Source organism: Enhydra lutris, unplaced genomic scaffold, assembly GCF_002288905.1.
Source record: "Enhydra lutris kenyoni isolate GAN:26980312 unplaced genomic scaffold, ASM228890v2 scaffoldscaffold94, whole genome shotgun sequence".
Lineage (NCBI taxonomy): Eukaryota > Metazoa > Chordata > Mammalia > Carnivora > Mustelidae > Enhydra > Enhydra lutris.
The window spans coordinates 1,039,379-1,065,171 of record NW_019154178.1 but is presented as its reverse complement, the minus strand read 5'-3'; the positions used below and the strand labels follow the sequence as shown (position 1 = coordinate 1,065,171).

The window sequence follows — 25,793 nt, the reverse complement described above, 5'->3', positions numbered from 1 at the left end:
ACATGTGTGCCTCTGTGTGTGTGGGCGACTCTCCTACTCTTTCCTCTTCCCAGTCAGGGAAGCCGCTGGACGGAGGAGTCATTCCCCCTCCTAAAACCTCAGGTGTGCCTGGGGAATCCCATAATGACCCCTTCCTGGCTGATCCCTGAGTCTGCCGCGGTTAGAAGGGGAAATGCGTTCACCTGGTCCCATGTCTTCGGAACTCCCTTTGCACACAGCGGGCGCTTAATAAATACTCGGTGATGGCTCTGAGCCCGGGAAGCCAGCCGCTGTCCCCAGCTCTGACTCTCAGAGCCCCGCGGGGGGGCAGGTGGGGGGTACTTCGGGCCTGACCCTCTGCTGACCCCAGGCCCCAGGGGCCGGCCCCTCCGCCGGGCCTGCTTCGCGAGGCCGGTTCTTCGTGCAGCGCCGCTCTTGGTGCTCCCGCAGCATCGCCTCACCGGAGCCGCGCTCCCGGAGCGGCGCGTCGTGGCGGGAAGGCCTGGGAGAGGGAACCGAGCGGTGCGTCACGCCCGCCCGGGTTCGAACCCCAGCACCCCCAGTTCCCAGCGGGGCACGTCTGCCTGGCGACCTCTCCGTGCTCGCGGGACTCTCCCTTCGGCTCTCGCCCGTGGAAGGAGGATGACATCACTCGCGCAGGGTGGACGCGACGGCTGGGAACGACAAAGGGGCGCCCTGCACACTCACTGCGGCATCCCGAAGGCGAGCGCCCGCCCCTGCGGCCGGGAGCCGACCCGGGAGTAGCCGGTCCGCGCGTCCGCGCCCCGGGTGCGCGCTGGGAGCGCGAGGCCCAGCCCCGGGAGCTCGGGGTCCACCTGCCGCGCCCGCCGCGCCCGCCGCGCGCCTTCCCGCCGGCCGCCCCCGCTCAGGGCGCGCGGTTCCCCCAGTCGCGAGGCCCCGCGCCGCCTCCCAGCGCCCCGCGGGCGCGCACGTCCCTGTCGCCGCGGCCCGCCGGGCTCCGGCCGCACCTGTCGCAGGAAGAAGGGCCGGCCCGGGGCGCGGGCGGCGGCGGAAACTACAGCTCCCAGCCCTCGCCGCGCGGCCCGGCAAGGGGGCCGCGCGCGGCAGGCCCCGCCTCTGGGGAGGGGCCCGCGCGGGGGCGGAGCTAGGAGGCGGGCGGGGGGGACGCGAGTCGAGCCAATGAGCGCCGCGGCCACTAAGTGGGCTTGGCTTGCTGAGCAGCGCCGGCCGCAGGAGGCGAGCAAAGCTGTTGAGCCCGCGAGGAGTGAGGCTGAGCCTGGCCCTGCGCGCTCCCCGAGGGCCACCTCCGGAGCCGGAGTTCCTTCTCCGCTGCTTCCCGCTCCAGGCCCCTCCTGCCCAGTGCAATGCATCCTTGAGTGGCGGCGTCTGGACCCCAGGCAGCCCCAGAGGACCGAAGCCAAAGAAAGAAGACTGGGGCCAAGACACCCGGTGGGGGCTTGGATGCCTGGCTTTCTCTGAGGCCGTCTTCGGAGCGAGGGTGGCTTTAGGGTGGGGGCTTGTGCTGCAGGGAATCCAGCCAGGCCCCAAGATGGACACTTCTGGGCACTTCCATGACTCGGGGGTGGGGGACCTGGATGAAGACCCCAAGTGTCCCTGTCCATCGTCCGGGGATGAGCAGCAGCCGCCGCAGCCGGCAGCAGCCCCCCAGCAGCCCCCGGGACCCCTGGCGCCGCCTCTGCCCGCTCAGCTCCAGCAGCCGCTGCCACCACCACCACATCCCTTGTCTCTGCTCGCCCAACTCCAGAGCCAGCCCGTCCAGCCCGGCCTGCTGCACTCCTCTCCCACGACGCTCAGGGGCCCCCCTTCGGCCAACTCCACCGCCGTCCTCCACCCTTCCTCCAGGCAGGGCAGCCAGCTCAATCTCAATGACCACTTGCTTGGCCACTCTCCAAGCTCCACAGCCACAAGTGGGCCTGCTGGAGGTGGCCGGCACCGGCAGGCCAGCCCCCTGGTGCACCGGCGGGACAGCAACCCCTTCACGGAGATCGCCATGAGCTCCTGCAAGTACAGTGGTGGGGTCATGAAGCCCCTCAGCCGGCTCAGCGCCTCCCGGAGGAACCTCATCGAGGCCGAGCCTGAAGGCCAGCCCCTCCAGCTCTTCAGCCCCAGCAACCCCCCCGAGATCATCATCTCCTCCCGGGAGGACAACCATGCCCACCAGACCCTGCTCCACCACCCCAACGCCACCCACAACCACCAGCACACCGGCACCACCCCCAGCAGCGCCACCTTCCCCAAAGCCAACAAGCGGAAAACCCAGAACATTGGCTATAAGCTGGGACACAGGAGGGCCCTGTTTGAAAAGAGGAAGCGGCTCAGTGACTATGCTCTGATTTTTGGGATGTTTGGAATTGTTGTTATGGTGATAGAGACCGAGCTCTCTTGGGGTTTGTACTCAAAGGTAGGGGCTGCGATTTCTCTTTATACCTTGAACAAAAGGGATATGTAGGTAGCAACAGAGAGAGAGGAGAGAGAGAGATTGATGGAGGGGAGAGGCGGTGGTGGGAGAGGCGTTTGCTCAATTATATGGAACACTCGAACTTCCCATGGTTTTCCTTCCGAATCCCGGGAGAATTCATTCCTCGCTTTCTTGGGGGGGGGGCACCCGGTACACTGTCTGCTGCAGACTGTGTTAGGGAGGAGGAAAGATTCCCTTCTGAGACGTCGTTTTCCTCCCGGTTCACTCGTACCAGAGCAGAGCCCAGCGGCTTAACGCACCAATTAATTACCCTCTGCCTTGATGTGCCTGCCAGTTCCTGCGACTTCCCTCCTCTGCTCCCCGCCCTGCTCCACTCCATTTTCCCGAGGATAGAAGAGAAATAAATGTCTGGGTGGGGGGTGGGGACTCTATCCTCTCCCTTCTCCTTCTGGCTTCTCCCTCTCTTCCCAAGTTTCTGTTTTCCCCCTTGTCCCTGACAGACTTCGGGCTAGATGGCAGAGCACCGGTGACCCAGCTCCCTTGGGGACAGGGGTGAAAACAGGCAGAAGGACCCCCCACAGTCCTTTCCCTCAGGAAAGAGCCCTCAGCAGAGGCCGTTGCCTGTAAACAGCCGGCAGACCGGCTACAGGTGTCCCCGGCAGAGCAGGTGGGCGCCGCCTTGGCCTTGGCCCTGGGGAGCCCCTCTCCTTCAGATGGGCTGACAGGGCTTCCCCGCGCCCCGGGATCAGTAAGGCGGAGTGTGTGCACACCCGGCCGAGGTGGGCGGCTCAGAAATCACGGCCTCCAGGGGCGTGGGGGATGGAGGCAGGTGGGTTTCCGCCAGGGCTCTGCCTGCTGGGGGCCCTGGTGTGCCGGCAGGCCGGAGGGCTTGGGGCGCCGGGCACTCAGCGGGCAAGTGGATTTCTTCCTGCTCTCCCCCTCACCCTCAATCTGTCGTGGGGGAGGGCGTGTGTGCGTGCTTGCTTGTCCCTTGGATTTCTCTTATTGGTCATTTGGGCAGGGGGAGGCTGGGAGGGGTTCAGCTGTCGGAGGTTTCAAACAGAGCTCGTTTCAGGCTGGGCACAGCTGCTGCGGGATTGCCACATTCCTTGTCGAAGCCCGGCCGCAGAGCCTGGGAGGTGCCGATCGGATTTCCCTCCTTCCCAGCCTCTCTCTCCCGCAGGCACGGGCAGACCTGCAGGCCACCTGAGTAGCCAGCACCAAGACGTCCTCGCACGCGGAGGTCCCCCAGGGGCACGCTGCGGCGGGGGGCTGCCCCAGTGGAGGGCGGCCCCTGGAAGCTGCCTGCATCCGAATAGTGCAAGGGTCGGAGCCCCTCGGAGAGCAGGAGTGAGTGGGGTTTCCCCGGGAATAGCAGCTCACTTAGTCATCCCGGAGCGAGCCTCTGAGCCTGCTGCTCTCTCTCGGGGCTGCCTCTCCTGAGGGTGCTTGGGAGGGGGCGGGGAGGGGCTGCCGTCCTCGGCACAGCCCTGCCTACCCCCAGCCCCCTGTGGGGGCCGGGAGCCCTCCCCGAGGGAGACTGACGAAGGCCCAAGGGCAAGGGGGTGAGGGCAAGGGGCAAAACCAGCCTCCCAGCAACCCCCCCAACCCCGGTGCTCAGAGCTCTTAAGGAAATGGCTCTCGGTGGGGGTCACGTTGGTCTTCTTGCCATGGGGGGGGGTGTTGCTGCCGGCAGGGGAGAGTCTGGAGCGGGCGCCTCCCTGAACGAGTACCCCGGGAAAGGGCCTTACCCAGAGCCGGGGAAACCAGACTCTGGTGTGAAGGAAGGGGGAGGCGGGCCCACGGGGCTGGGCCTCACCCAGTTCTAAGCTGCTGACCCTCACGGCCGTGTGCGGGGCTGGGACTGCTTGCCCTAGCTGTGTGCCCTGAGACAGTGTGGGTTGTGACCAGCAGGGCTCACGGGAACCTACTGCCTTGCTCCCCAGCCTTCCCATCTGCCCCTCTGTACACTGAGTCAATCTGGGACGCGCATTTTCAGGGTGCCTCCCGGGTCAGGCCGCATGGACCCAGGATGCGTAAGGCGGCGAACCCTCGGCGCTCCCAGTCACGAACAGGGTCTTTGTAAAGAGCCCGGGTGACGTCTGGGTCCCAGCCTGCTGCTCCCAGAGCTGTGATCTTGGACGAGCCACAGGGTAACTTCTGCAAGCCCGTCTCCCCAGCTGTCAACGGGGACAGCTCCCACATGGGCCTGTTGTCATTGTTATTAATAGTGGCGATGAGGGGAGAGTCTTTGGGCCCAGCTCTGCCTGCAGAGCTGGGCCTCCACAGGCTGGGAGCTCACCCTTGGCCATGGCGTGAGAAGTTGTGTCCTGTCAGGGAGAAGTTGTGAGAAGGGGCCAGGTCTTCTGCCTGCAAACGGCTCTAATCATGGCTCTGTTGTAGGGGATGGTACGTCTGTCCCCCGCCCCCCCAGCCTGTCACAGGCTCCACGTGGCCACAGGGCTTGGGTCAGGACAGAGGGCTGCACGGCTGTCTGGCGGGCCCAGGGCTGGGCTGGGCAGCTGTGTCTCGAGCCGGAGAGCTCTGGGCGTCTGTCAGCTCTCCTGACCAGTGTGGCAGTCACACTGAGGGTGGCGCTTCCCACTCAGAGGCCCTTGGGAGAGGGACACGCGTCTTCACCGAGCGATGGGAGGCCGCTGGCCTGCGCGGGAGCTGCTGCTTGCCGGGGCTCTCTGTTTCCATCCTCGGATGTTTGCATCTCTGGCGGATATCGGCTCCCGGGAGGAATTTGCCGCGTGGGCCCGGCTCCCTTGAGAAGGGGCAGGGCCTGCCTTGAGCATGTTCCGAGTTCGTGGGGAAGGGGGCCCCGTGTGAGGAGGTGAACTGTCCTTGGTCCCCTTCTCGCAAGCCCCAGCTGACGGTGGGGAGCAGGCCAGGCCCAGAGATCCTGCTGGGAACTCTGAGTGATTTGGGCTCCGCTGCATCTGTGCCAGTCGGAGGTCAGGCGCCGCGTCTTCAGGGAGTCCTGCTTGGCGTCCTGTGACCTTCCCGAGCTGGCGGGAGGCCTCGAACTCCCTGCTGTGCTCTGTCAGCTGGTTGGAGGGAGAGCCGGGGCCGGGCCCTCTCCTCCCCGGGCTGTGGACCCCCTGCCCCAGCCTGCCTCTCGCTGTGGCTCGGCTGTGCCTCTGTCCAGCTGGCAAGTCCCGGGGGGCCTGGTTCTCAGGGACCTCTGGGCTCAGGCTGTGGGGCCACCTCAGGGGAGGCCAGGAAATGCTGGTACACTGAGGCAGCTTGCCGTGTCCCCTGTTCGTGTCCAACCCCCAACCACTCCCGGGCTCGCCATCCAACTGGGTCTCACCTCCAGGGCCGAGCGGTCCTCTGCCTGGTCCAGCTGCTGGGCTTGCCCAGGCCGTGGGTTGGGGTGGAGCAGTGGGACCGTGCTCCCCAGACTGCCCTGTCCCCCCGGCCCCGTGCCTGGCTCCCTGTCCTTCTTCACAACACCTCGGGGTCCCCCTGGGAAAGGGCAGGTCTCTCTGTAAGCCCAGGGGAGCTAGGGCTCCTGGCCATTTACTGTTCAAAGAAAATGGGGTGCCTTAGGGCCAACATGTTGTGTATCTTTGCTGACCTCGCAGAGGTCAAGGAGTCCACACTCAGCCTCTAGCCAGAATGACTGAGTAGGTTTGCAGGTCCCAGGTCTCTGAGCCCCCGCCTTCCCTGGACACGTGTTTGGTTCCCAAAAGACCTTGTGTGCCGACGGGCAGAGCAGCAGACCGGCGTGGCCGGGAGGACGGCCTGCGCCTGCCAGACTAGGAGCCCCCTTGGGACAGGCGGGGGCTGTCGGGGACACCCTGGCATTCGGGAGGAGACGCCCCTGTGGTCTCAGGAATGTTGGCATCTGAAGGGACAGACCCCTCCCCGGACCCGATCCCCACCCCGAGTGGCACCTGCAGGACAGGGCCGCGGGAGGTGGGAGGGTCTGAGCCGGGCACAGGTTTTCCTCTGCCGTCACGGTGACTGTGTCTGCCCAGGGAGGGCAGGAGCAGGCCTGAGAATATGGAAACGAGGTTCTGCCCCTGCCCAGGTGGTGGCGACACCATTTACAGCCGTTGTGGCCAGCCCACTAATGAGCCAAACGTTTGTGACCCCAGCGGGGACCAGAGCAGTGCGCACCTGTCCGCGGAGCATCATCGCGTCATCTGTAGCCGTCCGGGGAGGCTTTGGGGTGCTCGCCAACACCCCTCCCTCCCGGCAGCGTCCCCTGTGCCCGGGCCTGGTGCTGTCGCTGGGTGAGGGTCTGCGGCACGGGCTTGCTGGGAAGCTGGGGGCCACCTTGCATGTCCCTTCCTGAGCTTTTGGGGGCGTCACAGGCCGGGCCAGGGTCCAGAGATCCACTCTGAAAAACAGAAGGTAAAGACACATGAGAGGGAGGGAGCCCGTGTCCCCGCACGGAGCAGCCGCAGTCTGCTGTTTGTGGCTGGTTCCGCGGCACACTGGGGGACACCGTGGGTGACAGAGTGTGGCTGTGAGGGGCGTCTCGGCCCGGTTTTCTTTATTTTAAATCCCTGAACGGGAGAGTGAGAGATCGGAAAAGCAGCTACTCTTCTTTAAATGGTGGGGGGGGGGCGCCGTTCTCAGGGGCGCAGCCTGCTGAACTGGAGGACGCAGGCGGGTGGGTCTGAGGCGTCCCCCCTGGAGCCCAGCGGCTGCGGGAGGGCTGGGGGCCCGCAGGGCCTGCAAGCACCCCCGAGGCAGTGGGGGCTCCGGAGTCCTAGCGGTGGGTGTGGCCACGGCCCCGTCCCCTCGCCCTGCGGTCCCCAGGCCAGGCTGCCGGGTGAGCCCGTGGGGTGCTGCGATGAGAACCTGGGCCTGTGCCCTTGCCGGCTGCTGCTAGAGAAGCTGCTTGTCATTGGGGGGAGAGGCAGGTCAAGGCTGAAGGGCTAGAGCTCGATGACACGGAGCACTGGGCGGGGAGGAACGTTTCAGGGGAGGCAGGGAACTGGGGGGCGCCCGTGTGGGGCCCCGGGACAGCGTGGGTCTGGGCTGAGATGCGCGCAGGCCCACGTCCATGGGGAGGCCTGCTAGTCCTGCCCCGGGGCGACGCCGGCCAGGCGGGGCTGGGGAAGGCGCGGGCCTCACCAGTGAACAGGAGCCCACCCCGCCGAGGCCCCCAGCCCTCCCGTGGGCAGCTCTCCCTCCCCAGCACAGGTGGCCGGGCTCCTGCCGGGGCGACCTACCGGGCTCCACAGGTCCTGTGCGCTGCGCACCGTACCTGTGTGCGGGTGTTCCTCACGCCCCCAGCGGCCCTGGGGTCACTGCAGACAGTGGCAGGAGGAAAACCGCACTGCAGAGTGGGTTGTGGTCTGCGCCCGGGGCCCCTGAGCGGGGCGGTGATTCTAGAGCCAGAGCCCGGGTTTCCAGGGCCTGTTTGTCTCCCGCCCCTCAACCCTGCCACAGATCTCGGTGGGGGATTCGAGTGAGGGAACCGCTACAGGCTTCTCCGTCCCTGCTGCTGGAGTTTCCCTCTTCCTCCTCAGGGCCCAGTTTCCTCCTTCCCTGGCATGAGGCTGTGTTTGGCTCTGTTAGTGACAGTCAGTGTTCAAGAAAGGCCCCTCTGCTTCTCCTCTTGCTTCCGGTTCGCTGTGTGGCCGTTGTCAGGACCCTTGGCCTCTCTGGGCCTCTGTTTCTTGGACTCAAGAATGAGGGCAGGGTTCTCTCCACACCCACCCCATTCCGGCACTTTCTGGTCTCACTACAAGTGCGTTTGCTCCGCTGCAAAGACCACAGCTCACGGTCCTCAACTTCTGTCGTTGGGGGCCAGGTTTGCACCCCGGCGCAGCCATCCAGGCTGACCTCAGTGTCCGCTGGTGGCGTTGGGGTGCTGAGGAATGAGGCGGCCCTTCAGGGTCCTGGAGAGGCTCCCTGTGGACAGCCGGTGGTCCCCTAGGATTAACTGGGCAGAGTGGAGGGAAGGGGGCTGGAGCCATTCCTGCTGGGGGCAGGGTACAGGGCGGGGAGGGAGGACAGGGACACACGGGGACTTCCTGGGGCCCGGTGTCATCTGAGAGCTTCTCTGCAGGGAGCAGGATGCTCGTGCCAAGGGCAAAGGCACCGGGCGACTTAGCGCTTCACTGACCCCTGCAGTCGGCCCGAGCTCAGCGTCCACACCGAAGACCTGAGGCTTGTCCCCCCTGAGCTGACAGCACCGGCAGCACCAGGCTAGCGTGGCGGTCAAGGGCTTGGGCTCTGGGTTGGAGTTCAGATTTGGCTGCCTCTGATGGTGGGTCTCCAGGGAGTTTTTGAATTTGAAGCCCATCTCTCCCGTGTCTGGAGGGACTCCCAGCCCCCACCTGTCAGTAGTGCCTGGCACAGAGTCAGGCACACACTGAGCCCTGACCCCTGCGACTGCTGCGTTGGCAAACCTGGTGCCTAGAAGCTGCTCCTGTGAACCCTCAGGTTCCTGGAGGGCACAGGGCTGGGCAGGGCACCCATCCCCCTCCGCACCATTAGCCACAGACGCGGGCTCCGGAGGAGGCGAGCACATGCGGCCTGTGCCCCCTTCTCGTCCTTGGGTGATGGGCTGCCCGTCATGCTTCTGGACGAGCGAGGGGAGGCAGGATGTTCCCTGGAAGGTGGGGCTGCCATGGTGGCCTGGCCTGGGCTTCTGGAGCCTTCCTGCCTCAGGAGATCCAGTTGTCCTAACCCACAGTCAGCAATCCGTGGCCTGGGCACAGCTAATTGGGTGTGTCCGTGCAAACGGGACAGGTGGAGAGAACAAAAATAAGGCCATGGAGTCAGGCCAGAGCCTCAGAGTCCAGGAGGAAGGTCAGGGGGACGCACGATGACCGATGACTGAGCAGAATGAGGCAGTGTGCGTGGGACGGCGGTGGGGAGGGTGGGAGGGTGGGGGTGGGCCCGTGAGGAGGCCGTCCTGGCACAGAAGCGGGAGGCTGAGGAGACGTGGGGGCTTCCTCGTGGGTCTTCAAGACGACAGGCTTTCGGGAGACTCAGGACAGGGAGTGCGGGGCTGGGGGGCGAGAGGACGGGCTTTCCCGGCTCCCGGCTGTGGACCGCTGCTGGCTCCCCGCTCTGGGCATGCGGGGGACACGCTGGGGGTCAGGGCCTGCCCTGTGAGGGACGGTTTTTGGTTTTCCTTTCCTTCCACGAGGGCCGCCTGGCCGCGAGGTAACGAGAGTTGGATTCCGAGCAGAGCCGTGGGGCCCTGGATGTGCGCCACGCGGACGGTGTGAGAGAACTCGCAGATTGGTGTCTGCTACATTTGAGTCAGCCGGGCGGGCACTTTCCCAAGGGACAGGCGTGATGCCAGTGTCAGACGGGCAGGAAAGCTGTGTTCAAGGCCCTCCCGAGGGGCTGAACCCCGCTGCGCACCCCTGGGAGCGCAGGGCCCGGCCTGCCGGCGCGTCTCTGCAAACCGTGCTTTGCTGTTGGGCACTTACTGACGGGGAAACCCGCAGAAGTGGGGGCCCGCCGGGGTGGGGGAAGGAGCCCCCTGGGTAGCGGGGGGCTGGTCTGACCCAGCCCCTCACTGCTGGGGGTCGTTAGGCCGGTGACGTGGGTCCCCAGGCCTCGCTTTCCCGCTTGTGCGTGGAGGGAGCGGCCTTCAGCAGTGTGGCGAGGACGGCGGGGGCTCATGGCTCCGGTCCCCTAGCTGCTCCGGTCCCATGACCCCAGCGGCTGCCAGCGGAGGCCTTCCTAGCGCCTTTGCCGGACTTGGCACCCGCCGGCGTCTGCTCGGGGATTTTGCAGAACTTCTCTCCTTTTTAAGAAGATTCCCGATTTTAACAGAGCCATTTCCTCTCTTCTGGCTTCCCCGGGGTCGGGTGCTGGCTTGCTGGGCTGGGGGCCCGTGAGGCTCCCGTGCGTGGGCGCGTGTGGGAACGACGGGAACTGCTGACTTCAGCGATGTTGCTTCCCCCCAGGATGAGGGCTGGGCTGAGCATGTCACTGTGGGTCAGGCTCAGGGCTGGATGGGCTGTGGCCTGAGGGGGAGCTGGGGCATACCTGGCCAGGTGTGGAATCATACCTCTAAGCTGGGCGGCCGAGTCCCACGGACCCGCAGGTGGAGGAAGGCAGGGTGGGCCGTCCTCTTTACAGATCTCAAGGCCCAGAGAAGTGACTAGTCCAAAGCCACTCAGCATCGCAAGGGACAAGGGTGCAGGGAGTCTAAGTCATAGTCCCGCCGGACTCCTGCAGGTGGCCGGCCCTGCTCGTGGTTCCAGGAGTGCACAGGTCCACGCCATTGAGAACTTGGTCAGCGTCAGGGTCTCGTCAGTGAGGTGGGTGGCTGTCTGCGCCTCTTCCTGAAAGAGCTCAGGCTCTCCACACAGGCCTGGGTCCGACCCTGACTGTGTACGATTTAGCTGAGTGGCCCTGGGCAGTGGCCTCTTTGTCTGGAAAGTGGGATCATCATTCCTTCTGCTGAGGGGGGCGATGGGGGACTCAGCGTGGCATGGACCTGGCCCTGGGGGCTCCTTGGCCCACACGGGTCTCCAAGGCTCGGCTTTTCTTCCCAGAGCCCAGTGGCCATGGGATTCCAGGGGACCCTTCAGCTGGTCCCGTGACTCTGGCCCCCACCCCATCTGCTCTGGGCTGGACCAGGTGTCTGCACTGCTGGGATACCTCCCCTGCCATTGAGGGTCTGGTGGTGCCATGCTGGGCGGGGGGCATTGGGCACAGGAAACCAGGTCGGCCTCGCTGTCCGATGGTGAGAGGAGGGTCCCCGGAATGAGATGGCTTGGGCTGGGCCAAGAGCCGCTGCAGGGTGGAGACGGGGCGGGGAGAGCTGCCCCTGTGGTGGGCTGGTTCGTGTCTGATGCCCCCAGCCTCAGCAGCTCGGGAGAACACGTTGCTCTCATAAAATAGAAAGACTTCACCCTAAAAACGGCTCCCACATGCGTCGCATTCAGGAGGGAAAACAGGGACAGAGCGGGGAGGGGAGGGACGCACTGAGACTCTTCCGTATACCTCGTCTCCTCGGTCCCCACAATGGTCCCGACTGACAGACGACGCAGCTGAGGTCAGGGAACTTGCCCAGAGCCACAGCCAAGAAGCAGCCGCCCCGTGATCTGAACCCGGCAGTGTCCTCGGTGCCTGTGCCCCGTGTGGCCACTTCCTGGCCTCAGCCCTTTCAAGCCCAAAAGCCATTTTTCCCCTCCCAGGCGTCCACCCTGCCCACTGCAACCCTATTACCCTGGCCCCCTCGTGGCCCTACCAGCCTCACCCGGAGCCTCAGTGGGTGATTGGAGCTCGTTGGGAGGGAGGGCTATCGACTGACAGGTTTGTTGACCCTCCGGGAACCCCGGGATGTTGGAGCGCGGGCTGGGCTCCGGGGCTGAGGTCCCCCATGGGGGAGGTCGACAGGTACCAGGTGTCTTGCTTGGTTTTGGGGTCCAACACTCGCCGAGGCCTGGGCTCGCAGGCTGGTTGGAGAGGGTGTCCGTGTTCTAAGGGACAGAAGCAAGTGCACGCGGCCTGGACCTGACCCCCAGCCTGAGGCTAGGTCTCCCACGTGGCCTGTCCCCCGCGGCCCCCATGTCCCTCCACATCTGTCATCCACCTGCGGCCGCCTCCCAGCCGGCTCTGCAGGTCCCACTCCCCGGGAGAGGCTGGCCTCGGGGGAGCACAGCAGGTCTGGCTTTGAACCCTGTGTCTATCGCTTACGCGTGCGTGGCGCGGGGCGAGTTGCCTTCATGCTTGTCTTCTGTCTCCTTGGGGGTTAATCGTGGCCCCACATCTGGGGCAGTGTGGGGGTTCAGCGGGACACCACCGTGGGCAGAGCGTGTGACGTGGTTGTCGGCCCGTGCTGAGCACCAGTGGAGATGTGGTGCTGATGAAGGCCCTGGGCTGGGTTTGGGAGGCCTGGCTTCTGGCTTCTGGCCTCAGTTTTGTCATCTGGAAAATGGGAGACGTGAGGTTGTGTACAGAACAGCTCCTCCAGGAGGGAGGTGAGGGCCAGATGGGGTCAGGAAGTGAGTGGGGGGTGGATGGCTGGGCGAGGTTTAGCCCCCAGTCCTGGGAGCAAAGCCTGCCAGATCATTGTGGCTAAGTGGGTTTTGTCACTCTTGGGAAACAGCTGAGAGAGACAGGCCCTTCTGGCCAGCCTCCCTCCCCACTGTCTGCTCCCCTGCAGGCCAGCCCTTGGCTTGAGGCCTGCTCCCTCCCGAGCTCTCCTAGCAGCAGGGATTTAATTACTATAATGTAAGTAGCCATGGCTTGAGGCCTTTTGGTGGAAGGGAAACAGATTTGTCTTCTCACTGGGAGAATAAAAATCGATGGGGAGGAGAGGAAATGTACCTTCGCCAATAGTGCCCACGGTGGCTTTCCTGGGGGTGTGGGGCAGGGCCGTATCTGAGGCACGGACCTCGCTACTCGCTTTTACCTCCCCTGGTGACACTGCACCTGGCTGCCTCTGTTCCCCCAGGGGTCCTGGGGGCAGCCCCCGGCACCTACCGTGTGCCCGCACTCCCCAGAGGAATCTCCGGCACCTACCGTGTGCCCGCAGTCCCCAGAGGAATCTCCGGCACCTACCGTGTGCCCGCAGTCCCCAGAGGAATCTCCGGCTACCGATTGTTGAATGTCTAGCATGTGCCCGTTCCCCCACAGGGATGGCGGAAAAAACCACAGCCGACGGAAGCCACGGCCTCCGGGAGCACCCGGGTCGTGGCTAAACGGACGCTGAGCTGTGACACAGGCCCCTGCTGGGAGGTGTTGAACACAATCAAGGAAAGCAAAGCTGGAGGCGAAGGCACGGGAGAGTCGGGATTCTGAGCCAGTGTCCGGGAAGGCCTCCCCCAGGGGACATCTGTGCAAGGGTCTTCCGGAGTTGAGGGAGGAGGGAGGGGGGCCGGGAAGGCTGGGTTGGCTGGCTGCCCGCTAGCCTGCGCAGCTTCACCCCTGCGGACGGGATGCCCGGCGCCTGGGGCCTGGCGCTGCCCAGGAACCCGGTACACGTGGAATGGAAGAGACACGGGAAGTTCCTGTCCGCGCTCTTTCTTACTGAATCCAGCCGAGTAAAGAGACCACCGTTGCGACGTGTCATCAGTGGAGGGGATTGTGGACTGTTCCCTCTCCGTGTTTCATCTGAGTCTTTGAAGTCCAGCTGTGCCTCCCAGGGCCTGCGCGCCGTCGGACCCTGACCTGACGGTGGAATCCCAGATCCGTACTGGGGCTCAGAACTGACAGTGAGAGAAGTGGACTCACACCCAAGCTGTTGCAAGTATATCTAAACGTTTTCCAATAAAAACATGGACTTCCAGTTTTTAAAAAGGATTTATTTATTTTAGAGAGAGAAGGAACATGAGTGGGGAAGGGACAGAGAGAATCCCAAGCAGACTCCCCACGGAGCACGGAGCCCAAGGTCACGACCTGAGCCAAAACCAAGAGTCAGATGCTTAACTGACTGGCACCCGTGGGTCCCCTACTATCAATATTTTTTTTAGATTTTATTTATTTATTTGAGAGAGAGAGCACACGAGCGGGGCAGAAGGCAGAGGGAGAGGGGGAAGCAGACTCCCCACTGAGCAGGGAGCCTGACTCGGGGCTCGATCCCAGGACCCTGAGATCATGACGCGAGCCGAAGGCAAAGGCTCAACCCACTGAGCCACCCAGGCGCCCAACCAACTGTCAATTTTTAAATGTAAATGCTAGAAATGAAATATATTTTAAAATCCTGTTGTAGTAGCTACGTGGCATGGCCCAGTGGTCACATGGCCAAGGTCCACTGTGTTGGACAGTGAGGTCTCAGGGCTGTGAGGGTCTGCGAGGCTGACTCCCCAAGGGACGAGGGCCGGGGGGGGGGGGGGGGGGGCGCTGCAGGCTCCGTGGCGTGAGGTGAGGCAGACGGAGGCCTCTGAGTGGCATCACGAGGTCTGACTCACATTTTAACAGGACCCTCTGGCTGCTGAGTTGGGAACAGACAGGGGGTGGGGAGAAAGGAGCCCCAGTCCGGCGACCGGTGAGGGCCATGGTGCCTGGCAGGCGGGCACAGGCTAACGGTGAGGTGTGCTGGGACCCTTGGAGTCCCGGGGTGGAGGTCATCCCTGGCCGGCTATGGGCTGCTCTGGTGCTGGGAGGGGGGCAGAGAAAGGGGGAGTCGGGAGGTCACCCAGCAAATGCAAGGAGGAGTTTCTGTGAGCCAGCGTGGAGGCCAGGGAGAAACGGTGGTGGAGGGAAGATGGGATTTGGAAGATTCTGGGGTTGGACTGAGGTTGAGGTGTGTCAGTGGGTAGCACGTGCCCCAGAGACAGTGGGAGGTCAGAGGACAGGGCCTGGGGTGGGGGGCTCTGTCTGGGTCCCTGCCATGACGGCTGGCTCCCTGCCCGTTCCCGAAAACCGTCTGTGGCACCCCGGGCCACGTTTAAAAAAATTCACCTAAGTTCCCTCCAGCCCCACCACACGCCCTCCTCGGAGGCCCCAGAGGTCTTTCTGGGTCAGAGCCACATTTCAAGTCATGTTTTCCTGCTCTCGGCTGACCCAGGTCCGTTTGGCGCGTCAGGAGGGTCCTCTGTAGCTGAGAGGTCCACTGGGAGGCCTGACTTCACACGCAGTCACGGAAACAAGACGCACGTCCACGGGTCCGCATGTCTGATTTTCTTGCGCATCCACTCGTGGGCCTAGGGCAGGGGTGAGGGGAAGCAGCAGCAGCTCCTCAGGGTCGGCCTGCCCCACGCTCACCTGCCGTCCAGCCCAGTGTCCAGGGCTCTGGGGGGCATGTGGGGAGCAGTCCCACCTGGCCCCTCACTGCCGTGAGGGAGTCGGGAAGGGGACCACGAGTGGCCCTGAAGGCCTTCTCCATCGCCTGCCGATGCTGGGCCCTGGGCCTGGAGGGTGAGGTCTAGACCTGCCGGCCACAGGCGCTCTGTGGGGCAGACCCGGACTCTGGGCCTCACCGGCTGGGAGACTCTGGTGGCTTGATGTTTGAGCCTGATCGCCCTCTGGTGCAGGGCGGCTGGCGGCTGGCGGCTGGCGCCTGCCTTGTAGTGTTGTGAAGCCGTGTTGATGTGGGGTCCCTGCTAGGGACTCGATGCCTGGTGAGCGCTGGCTCTGGGCACCTGCGCGTTCCCCTCCTCCTTCCCTGGCCAGGCCTGCACTGCCTCAGGGGAGGGGGCGGGGCGCGGCGCAGGAGGCCATCTGCTCTGGCACAGGACAGGGAAGAGAGAACGGGGGGACTTTGGGTGACACACGCTCACAGGTTCTCGGGGTGAGAGAGAACCGCTCACGTCTCATGGGGGGGCAGCGCGGCTCCCTAACCTAGCGCCCTGACCTGGCGTCCTGACCCGGTGCCCTGACCTGGCGTCTTGACCCGGCGCCCTGAACCTGCGCCCCCGGCCTCACTCACGGGCGGCCCTTGTGGCCATGGGCTCTGGGCCAGCAGCCGGAGGCCCAGGTCAAGGCTGGAGGCTGCAGGGCATTTCCTTGTTCCTAGTGTCTGCGTCTGCCTCCCTGCAGGCTGGCTCTGGTCCGTTCATCTGGACCGTGGTGTCTCCAGGGCCGCTCGGGGGGGGGGGGGGGGGGGGGGGGGGGGCAAGGGGACAGTCACCCCAGCCCTAAGGGGACTGCTGGGGAAGGGAGCCCAGGACCCCCTCTGTCCCTGCCAGGCCACACGGCCTCCTCCCAGACCAGCTGCATCAGGCCCCTTGTTTGGTGTTTCCTTGAACTGGTGGAACTGGTCCTTGTTCCTGTGCCGTGTGAGTGGGAGACAGCAGGGTGAGCGGGAGGTTTTCCTGGCAGGGGAGAGACATCAGAGTGCGCCAGCCTGGGCACTGCCAGGATCCTTCTGGGGTGAATGGGCCAGGATTCCCCAGGGGCTGCCGCAGGAAATCAGTGTTTGCTCTGAGCTCTGAGCCCTGGGGACAGACAGGACCCACCATGGGGAAGGGTCTCCACCTCCTGGGCAGACTTCTGCAGTTGCCCCTTCTATGATGGCCACCAGCCTCAGAGTCGCTGGGGGGCACGGAGGCAGACAGCTCGTGGTTGGGGGTGGCAGGCTCCCAGGGTGAGGCCTCCTGGGGCAGGCACGGCAGCGTGTTGAGGGCACACCTGTGACTCTTGGTGTCTGGAGCTTCTCAGAGGAGGCGCGGGGTGCGCTGGGCTGGGAAGGACAGTGAGGCTCTGTGAGGCCAAGGGGGAGAGCGTTCCAAGCTGCAGGGACAGCCTGGCCGAGGCCCAGTGTGGACAGTGCCAGGTGTTCTCAGGGAGGGACGGAGGAGACAGGCTTTCCTGGAAGTGCTGGGCACCAGAGACTGGAAAAGGGCCCGGAAGCCGGTCACAGGCCCGGAGTTGGCACTCAGGTCTGAGGGCACAGAGCGCGGTGGGAGGCGCTGGAGGAGGGCGGTGTGGTCAAGCCGCAGCAGGGGCGGCTCGTGGGTGGGAACAGGGTGTCTGGCTGGACGGGGACCGGCGCCGTTCGTGAGGAGAAGTGAGAGGAGGCAAGAGGTGGGGTGGCTTATGTGTGGGGCTTGACGTCTCCGTGCCCCGGGGAGCCAGGCTGTGTATGAGGGTCGAGGCCTGCTCTGCTCTGCTCTGCTTGGAGCCTGGGCCCCCTTGGAGCCCAGAGCTGCGAGCCCCCCCCCTACCCTGAGCTGCCTGCCCTGGGTTCAGGGCCCCACCGGATGCTCAGGAGGTGGGGCGCGGCCTCTCCTGCCTGGGAGGCGTCCTGGCGTCCGGCCACCTGGAGCTGTGTGTGGGGCCCGGGGTTAGGCACCTGCACCGGGGCTTGTGTGAACGCTTCAGGTAAGGGCACAGGTGGGCTGTCCTTCACTCAACAAATGGCCAAGAGGGGGTTTGGGGTCGATGACCTGGGCAGAAGCCTGGGTTCTCCAAAGGGCAGCATCTCCCATGCAGCAGGCACGTTGGCAGGCAGGTCCCGTGAGGCGAGGGCTGTGGTCTCCCCACCGAGCCGGGCCAGGGGCTCCGGGTGAATGTCTGCATGGGAATGAAGGGTGGCTGGGCGGGGAGTGGAGTGGGGGGGACCCCCGGGCCAAGGGTGGGCTCTACCTGCCATTCCCAGGATGGCTTCAACCTCGGGGCCTGCCTCAGCGTGCCCACGTGCATGGGCAGGGGTGAGGACGGCACTGGGTCTGTGGAGCTTGCCTTGCGGTGGGTCCAGATGGCCACAGGCGCCAGGGACAGACAGAGCTCTTCATTCACATGCACCCCTCCTGCCGTAAGGGCGGTAAGCAGCAGGGCAGGGTCACCCCCGAGGGCGGTCTCCGGGGGAGCTGGCAGGGAGGCGGAGTGCTGAGGGGCCTGGGCACCGGGCCAGCGGGGGCAGACACGAGGGACGTTGTCCGCGCAGAGTGGGGAAAAGTAGGTACAACTGAGGAGAACGAGTCCAGGTGAGTCGGCCTCTGGCTTGCCGCGTCACTGTCCTGAGCCCGGTCAGTGATGACCTTCGCCGTGTGGTGCGGAGGTCCTGAGGCCCCCAGTGCCCAGAAGCTCTGAGGTCCGTCCCATTGCCACGTCAGGAGGGGGACTTCCCAGGGAGCCTTCAGGACTGCAGCGCCTGGGGCCTGGGGCCTAGAGACCCCCGCAGGGAAGAGGGAAGAGGGCAGCATGGGGGAGGCGTGCGGGTCGTGGCTTCAGAGGCCTTGCCACGTCCTTTGGAGGTGGGCAGGGAGAGAGTGTGGCCCCACCCTGCGGGACCGGCCCTTGGGGGTCGAGAAGGAAAGCCCCGGCCGGGGACCGGCAGGCTGCCCCTTGCCCCGCCGGGTGGGATGCAGGAGACCTGGATCCGCGGTTCTCCTCCTCCATGAATAACAGGGTCGCCCACGAGCATCAAAACGAGCTTTTCCCGGGTTTCGTTGTCGTGATTTAAACGGGGTTGTGGGATGGCCCATGTGGAAGGGTTGTGGAGCGTCTCTGTCTAGACTGGAAAGGCTCAGCGGCCCGGACGAGGGGGACAGTGGCCCCAGGACTGGCTGAGGTCTGGGGGCCCAGACGGTGAGCTTGGCCTCTTCCCCGCCAGAGGCTCCGAGGGCTCCGGTGCACGGTGAGGTCGGGTCTGCTCTGGACCAGACACCTCCGGCTCCGCGGCGCCTGAAGCAGACGCGCGCATCAGGACCGGCCTCCGGGCACCTGCGTGGACGGGCCCTGTGGGGATGAGGGGGTGCTCGGGGCCGGGGGGACAAGCAGCCCCCCTTCCAGATCTGCTCTCCAGGGCAGGTGCCTCCGTTTCCATCCAGAGCCCGCGTGGACCCAGGCAGGTGGACTCCATGGCTCTCGGCGCTGAGCGCTCAGGCCCTTCCTGGAGGCACCCATGGCAGCGTTGGCGGGATGTGGGCACCTAGGCGGGGCTTCCCCGGGGTCACGTCCACTGAACCACAGGGCTAACTGCCAGAAGGGCAGTGTTGAGATGATTCTGAGGGGCGGTGTGAGCTTCATGGGGGCACTGCTGTGATGGACGCGTGATGTCGTCCTGGGGCGTGGGGAGGGTGCCCGCCCTTTCTGGGCCAGCCACTGCGCCCTCCCCCGCTGGCCTGCTGACCCCCAGCCACTGTTCCTGCCCAGATGACCTTCCCTGGGAGTCCCCAAGGCACTGCATCCCCGTCGCAGTGTCCGTGTGGGCCAGCCCCGGGCCCTGGGGCCAGTGCAGGTGAGAGCCCCTCATTGACTCCCCGGCTGTTCTCCGGCACCTCTGCGCGTTGCCTCCCAGGGTATCAGCCTCTGTGGCCAAGCCGCCCACCTTCTGCATGTCCCTCCTGGCCCCCGGGGCCCTGGCCCACCTGAAGGCTGAGGTATGGTGGGGGGCACGTGAGTTCCGATGCCTGGTGGGGGTAGGGGGGGCAGCTTCTTGTTCTGGATAAGGGGAGCGTCTGCGTGGAGGCTGCAGGGGTGAGCCCGGCTGGGAAGGGGGCGTCCAGCTCCTGGGAAGGCCGAGTGGCTTGTCCAGCTGCAGACGGGCTGGTGTTCCGCTCAGGTCCTCACAGAGCAGACACCACGCCCTGGGGGCCGGGGCTCACGCTGGGTGTGCGGACCGTGGGGACAAAACGGAGCTCATTGCTGTCATTTGCCGACCCCCCACCTCCCGGCAGTGGCAGGCCCCGCGCGCCCGCCCGTCCCCCGCCCAAGCTGCTCAGTCCTGGCTCACGGCACTTGGGGTAGCCCCTCTGTGTAGACCAGTGAGTACGGGCTTGGGCCCCCTGTCGGCTGGTGGCCAGGCCTCCTGATCTTGACCCATGGCTGGCTCGGCGGACGCAAGCCCAGACCCCTCTCTCCAGGCAGGGGCTCTGAGGCTCTCCGTGGTCTTAGGGTGGCGGGCGCGGTCAGCGGGATGTGTGAGGAGAGAGCTGTGCCCAGGAGCAACGTCCTGCGGGGAGTTAATTTTGGGAGGCCCAGGAAGGCTCATGGGGGCAGCCTGAATGACCCCTGTGGGACCCGGTTGCCGTGTGGTGCCTGGAAGAAGGCAGCGTGGGCAGCAGGTCGGTGGGTTGGGGCAGGTGGAGGTGATCCCAGGGGCTCGTCACCTTGCCCCCTCCTGGGCTCCTCCCCAGCCTGGCCAGGCACCCCCCCAGGCTGGGGTCTGTGGGTGCCCCCCGCCTGTGGCCTCCGTTTGCCTGCAGGGGGCGGTGTGGTGTTCCTGGGCCCACGCCCACGCAGACCCTAGAATGGGGGCTCTGAGGTTCAGAGAGGGGACGTGATTGGCCCCAAGGGCCCCAGCCAGTGGCCAGCCGTGGGTTTCTGGTCTCAGCCCCCCTGGGCGTGCCCCCACGTGCTCATCCCTGGTCTTCTCTACAGCAGCGGCCGTGCGGACTCACACACGGGCACCTCTGAGTGTGACTCCCTCATCTCACCGTGCTCTCGGGGCCCTCTCGGGCCTCTGTTGTGGAGAGAACTGGAGTGGGGTTCTTGGAGGGGGCGGGGCAGACCCAGCGCTGCGCACGGGGTCCCGGCCCCGGGGCTGCTTGGAGGGGCGCCGGGCGTGAGAGCCGTGCCTGGTAGTTCAGACGTCCTGCGGGCGCTGGCCATCAGGGGCCCCATACTGGACTCAGAGACGTGTGGAGCCCATGTGAGCCCATGTGACTTTAGGCGAGTTCTCCGCTGCTCTGAGGGTCGGTTTCCTTATTAATTGGGGGTGACATGCCCATTGGTATTAATTGGTAGCACGCACCTCGGTGGTACCAAATGCGGCTCCATTTTGGAGTCGCCTATGGATCTTGAAGTGCACATGCCTGGCTTCCAGCCCTCCTGGTGGATTGGCCCAGGGCAACCTGCCCGTCAGGGACTTTGGAAACTCCCCAGGGGACACTAACGATTGGCAAAGTCTGGAACGGCCATCACGGGTCTGGGGGTCAGAGGAGGGGAGGGTTATTTGGTTATCCCCCTCTGCTCAGTGTGGGGTCTGGAGGGACAGGAAGGGCTTGCCCTGAGGCCTGACTCTGATGGCTCTCCTTGGCCCATCTTTACTCAAAAAGTCCCTCCTTAACCCTGGGGTCACTTAGCTGGGGTGCCCCCACAAGTCTCCTCCTGGTGGCTTTGGGGACAGGAGCGCTAGACCCTACGAGGTCCCCGGGAGGCAGAAGCCCAAGGTGCTGGCCTACAGTGCGCCTGGCCTGGGTGTGGTGGCCCGATGTTGGGGGCCCTGGGCAGGGTGTCCGTGGGGATGCAGCGGGGGAGGGGCTTGGGCGGAGGAGTGAGGGACCCCAGATCCCACAGGGGTCCCAGCCTGAGTATGGGAGGAGGGGTTTCTGCCAGCCAACCCCAGGGTGGGGTGGGGGTCTGTCTTCTTCAGGCGATTCCTTGTTCCTTTCCCTCTGAACCACGGAGATTGGATTTAGCAGATGGAGCCCAAGAGGGGAAGTGAGAAGGGGGTCCTTGGTCTCGTACCCAGGTCCCTGCTCCAGGGAGGGGGGCTGTGTAGCACTTGGTGAACCACAGAACACTTTTCTACCTTCTCCTCCGTCCACAAATCCTACCCCAGCAAGTGCCTTTGACTCCTGTTCTTCTCGCCACCCCAAAACACAGGGAATCTTTTAATAGCACAGGCCCTTTGGATCTCTAACCAGTCGGTCACCAAATCCTACCCCAAGTGTACTCAGAATAGACGCTTTTAATAAAATATATTACCTTTAAGCCAGTGTAAACCTGTGAAATTTGTACATTTCTTTTAGAGCATCTCTACAAATTTTACAATATTGAAATCACCACCCAGTGACCTTTTGGGAAACACTAGATAAATTACAAGAGGCAAATAGAGAACAGGGAGGTCCGGTTTCTGGTGCTGCTCCTGCCCGGTTCTCAGGCTGAACCTGGAGACCCCCGACTCCCCAAGCGCTGTCCCCAGACTCTGGGCAGGCGCAGCTGTCCGCTCTGGATACGGCTCCCCGACCCCACCGGTTTGCCTCTGCTCTCCACTCCCCAAAACTAGTCCCCTGGTGGCCAGGGTCCCTGGAAATGCTCTCAGGAGGCCCGGACTGCTTTGGAAACACCCAGATGGTCTGCTGAGGGTCTGCCCCAGGCACACGGCAGGAGCCCCTTAGCCATGCAGGTGACAGCCAAGCCTGGCTGAGCTCCGGGGCCCTGGTGTGTTCTCGGGGCCCCGGCCCGCCCACTCCGTGGGTTTCTCCTCCACCCGCAGGTCAGGTCCTCTGCCCTCCTGCCCTTTGGGCACCTTTCTCCCTACCAGTTGGTGATGGTCGGGGGAAGCCCAGCAGGTGACCCCCTGTTCCTACTTTGAGTGGGGAAAGCAGAATTTCGAAAGGAAATGGTCCATCAAACCGCATCTCTCTGAGCCCCGAGGGGCCTTCCGGGGCCTCTCGGCTCCTCCCGAACACAGGAGCTGCTTCTCATAATGCGGACGCACAGGCTGGGGACAGGGCAGGGGCAGTGGGTGTGACATCACAGGTGACTGAGGCCCACCCGGCTGCTGTACCGTCACTGTCTGTGACCTGCCACTCGGTGGGCTGAGGCACTGCCCTCGTCTCCTGGGCCCAGGTCTCCCGGGCCCCCCGCTGCGGTTTTCCTGCACAGACACCGCCTCCCTTGAGCCCTGGTCATGGTGGCTGCTGCCACCCTTAGGCTTGGGGAGGGAGGGAGAGGAGAAGGAAAATTGGGGGTTAGAGCATATCCTAACCTATCCAGGCCAGAGGCTGCTGGCCCTTCTGCAGGTGGAGAAGCTCTGTGAGGAAGGGAAGGAGGCCCTTTCCGTGCTGCCCACAGGCCACGTATGCCCTCATTAGATAATGAATTCTGCAGACACGAGTGGAGTTTTTCTCAGGTACCAGGTGCCGTGCGAGGGGCGGGGGCGCGAAGACCCCGTGAGAGGACGGACAGCTGGTCCCTGCACCCCTGGGGCTCTCGGGATCTGCCCCTCCACTCCCGCTCCCAGGGGAGGACGCAGAGAGGAGGGGCCGCGTGGGAGGGGGCGCTGTGGGGGTCGCAGGCTCACAGCGGGGTCTTGAGGGCGCCCGAGGAACGTTTGGGGCTGGAAGGGGAAGGTCTGTGGTGTGAGTGAGGCCGGGAAGGGCAACAGGAGCCCAGTCATGCAGGTGCTTTGCTCAGGGGACCCACCTCCATCCTGTGGGCCCTGGAGACGTGAGGTGGGTAGCCGCTGGGAGTGCAGGGCTTGGGGCCTCCAGAGCTACCGTCCGGGTCTGGACCCAGCTGCTGGGTGACTTGGGCCCAGACCCCAGTGCGGACGTCGTCCATCCTCCTCTGGCCACCTGACCCGTGTCTGCTGGATGTCGCCGCGCACAGCTGGTGGCAGCTGGAGGGAGCAGGCAGAGTTCCCCAGGAAGGATGTGCCCTCTGACCCCCATAGCTCGCACTGCCTGGCCCTTTCCAGCCCGCGGAACGCCCTTCTGGCTCCCCCAAGCCCAGGGCCCAGCTGGGCTTCTTCAGCGAGACCATCCGTCCGGCTGGGCGTCCCAGCTGCTGGCCCCCCCCGGTGACACCAGCAGCTGATCTGGGGAGGCGGCCCGGAAGCTGGGGCCACGTCAGTGTGTCTGGACGAGCTGTCCTGCCCCCGAGCTGACCGATGAGGCTCTGCGTGTTGCCCTCTGTGCTGGGGGCTCAGGGGCCCAGCATCTGCTCCTGCCCGGGGCCCCAGCCCCTCACCAGTGGTGCTGAGACGGCTGTGGCTGGGAGGACAGGCTCTCCTCCAGGAGCACCACTTCTCCTGAGGTCAGAGCTTCCCAGGGCGAGGATTCCGGTTTTCCTTGCCTGTGCTCACAGCTGTTACATGTAAAGGCTTAAACAGTGTGTTCTAAGCAAGTGAGTATCTGTTGAGTCTGTGGGATGAGGAAAGTGATGGTGGCTCCAGGCCGCCCCCACCCCCTGCCACCTCCCGCCAGTCCCACATTAACGGCGTGGATGGCCGGACCTGTGATGGGGTCCTTCCTCGTGCTCTGCCCTCCTGTCACTCACTCGCTCAAGTATTTACTGAGTATCAGGTCACGGGGACAGAACTAGGACCCGGACCCTGCACAGGACAGCTCGGAGTCGGGGATGACCCCCCATGGGAGCCCAGGCGCTGTAGGGTCTCAGGGACATAGCACAGAGTGTGGCTCAGACCTAGAACTGTGAGCTGACAATCGCCAACCCTGTCCTTGGGAAACAGGGGCACAGCTGTGGGACGGCCGGGGCAAGGGGGCACAGCCGAGGGAAGCCAGCTGGTGCCTGAACCGTCCTTGGTCCCTGCTGTGGGTCCCAGCCACAGCCAGAGAGGACCCCTCAGAGGGACAGGCCCCGTGCTGGCTCGGCCTCACCCTGGCAGGCTGTGCCCAGGGCTGCTCCCGTCCCCTGGTGCCGCGGTTTCCCATCTGTAAACTGAGGCTTAGGGCTGGAGGAGGACCTTGGCTGTCTGCTCTGAGCCCACGTTCTGTGCCCAGCACAGGACACCATCCATCTGGGGCAGGAGCTCCTCAAGCGAAGGTGTCCCCATCTCACACCGAGAAATTCCCAGAGGGGGCTGCGGGCGTCCTGCCATCTCCTCGCCAGCCAGGCTCTCCTGGCTCAGCCCTGGGCAGAGGAGCTCTGGGTCTCTGTGTTGGTGTGTTCTTCTGGTGTGGACATACTCTTCTTGGAGTTTCTGTCTTTGCTTTTCCTTCCTGTCAGTGAGGAAGGCTCCAGGTCCAGGACCATCTGCAGGGAAGCCTGCAGGGACAGACGCCTCGGCAGGCCCAGCTCCCGGTGCCCTCAGAGGCCGTCCGCTCAGCCTGGGGTGGGCTGTCTGGCCACCGCAACTCGAATGGCACGTCCCTGAGAACTCCCAGGCAGGCCACATTCACGGGTCTGTGAAGAAAAGAGTGTTTGGGCAACACAGTGTTAGGAGATTTGGGGTCCCGAGCTGTGTGGCCCTGGGACACATGTCAGTTTTCCCATCTGTGAGCTGGGAATGGCTGTCCTTACCACCCAGAAGTCAACTAGAAAACTAGGCCCAAAAAGTGCTTCATAAGCAGGAAACCCTTCGCTGGTGTCTGGGACACAACGATCTAGTAGTAAACACGTTCTGATGTTCCACCGTCGCCGCAACTCCTCTGGGCTGAGAAGTTCCGGTCAGCAAGGGAAGGCCCGCTAGGCCCGTGGTTGCCCACGACAGAGGCAACACTGGGAGGAATGACAGACCGTTGTTATGAAGGCAGGTACAGCCACGCCGTGTCCACTAACGAGGCTTGATCCAGAAGATGGTGCTTGTCCGCAACCCCGGGGGCCGGGACCGTGGCAGAGGGGCTGCTCATGGCGGCCTGGAACGCTGCCGTGCCACGGCTCAGGGCGGGAGACATGGGCAGCCGGGCCCTTAGGCCTCCCAGACCTGACAGAGGCTCCATGTCTGGGACGATGGTTAGATTCTGTCCGGACGGGGAGACTTTGGGGAGTAGCACGTTCGTGGTTCCTATTCGTATTAATAATCATGCCAGGCAGCAGGTGCAAACTGTCCCCTCCGCTGCCCGTGGCTGCTGGGAGGCGTGGCCGTGCCATGCACAGACCCTGGGGTGCTCTCTGCCCACTCTTCGTCGGAAGAACTCCGGAGGGAGGAACGGACTCTTCCTCTGTGTCGGTAGATGTTAAGGATGGGGGTGGAGTGGACTGGTCCCGTTGTGGCTGCGGTCTGGCTTCCCTGGGGTCAGCCCCATGCAGAGGCGGCCAGCAGGCTGGGGTCAAGGGCTCTGTGACCCGGGGGGTAAGAGCCAGCAGCTGTGGCTTCAGGCCAGTGGCTGCCAAGGGACCACACGCACAGCGAGCACCGGCCTCCGCACCCGAGGCTGGAATCAGAAGGCTCCTGCGCTCCCCTTGGGATCTCACCAGATAGTGCAATCACTCTGTGCCTCAGTTTCCCCATTTGTCAAGTGGGGACGACAGTTCCTTGTTGTGAGGATTAGGTGAGGTCCTATGTGGAATGGGTGACAATGAGTAGACTTGGGGTCTGGCAGGTCACAGGACTTGGGGGATCCTTGTGGAGTTTGCTCCTGCTGGCAGG

General features: G+C 64.4%; 1 protein-coding gene across 2 annotated transcripts in view; it reads left to right on the top strand.

Annotated features, from left to right (window-relative positions):
- Positions 1-1,488: 1,488 nt before the first annotated feature.
- Positions 1,489-25,793, top strand: part of LOC111138935 (potassium calcium-activated channel subfamily N member 3) — a 186,362-nt gene continuing 162,057 nt past the window's right edge. Inside the window, exon 1 of one of the 2 annotated variants that reach the window (XM_022490943.1) lies at positions 1,489-2,383. In XM_022490943.1, the coding sequence (XP_022346651.1) occupies positions 1,511-2,383 (873 nt within the window). In that variant the 5' untranslated portion in view covers positions 1,489-1,510. The remainder of the gene's footprint in view (positions 2,384-25,793) is intronic. The other variant, XM_022490944.1, reaches the window with a different exon arrangement.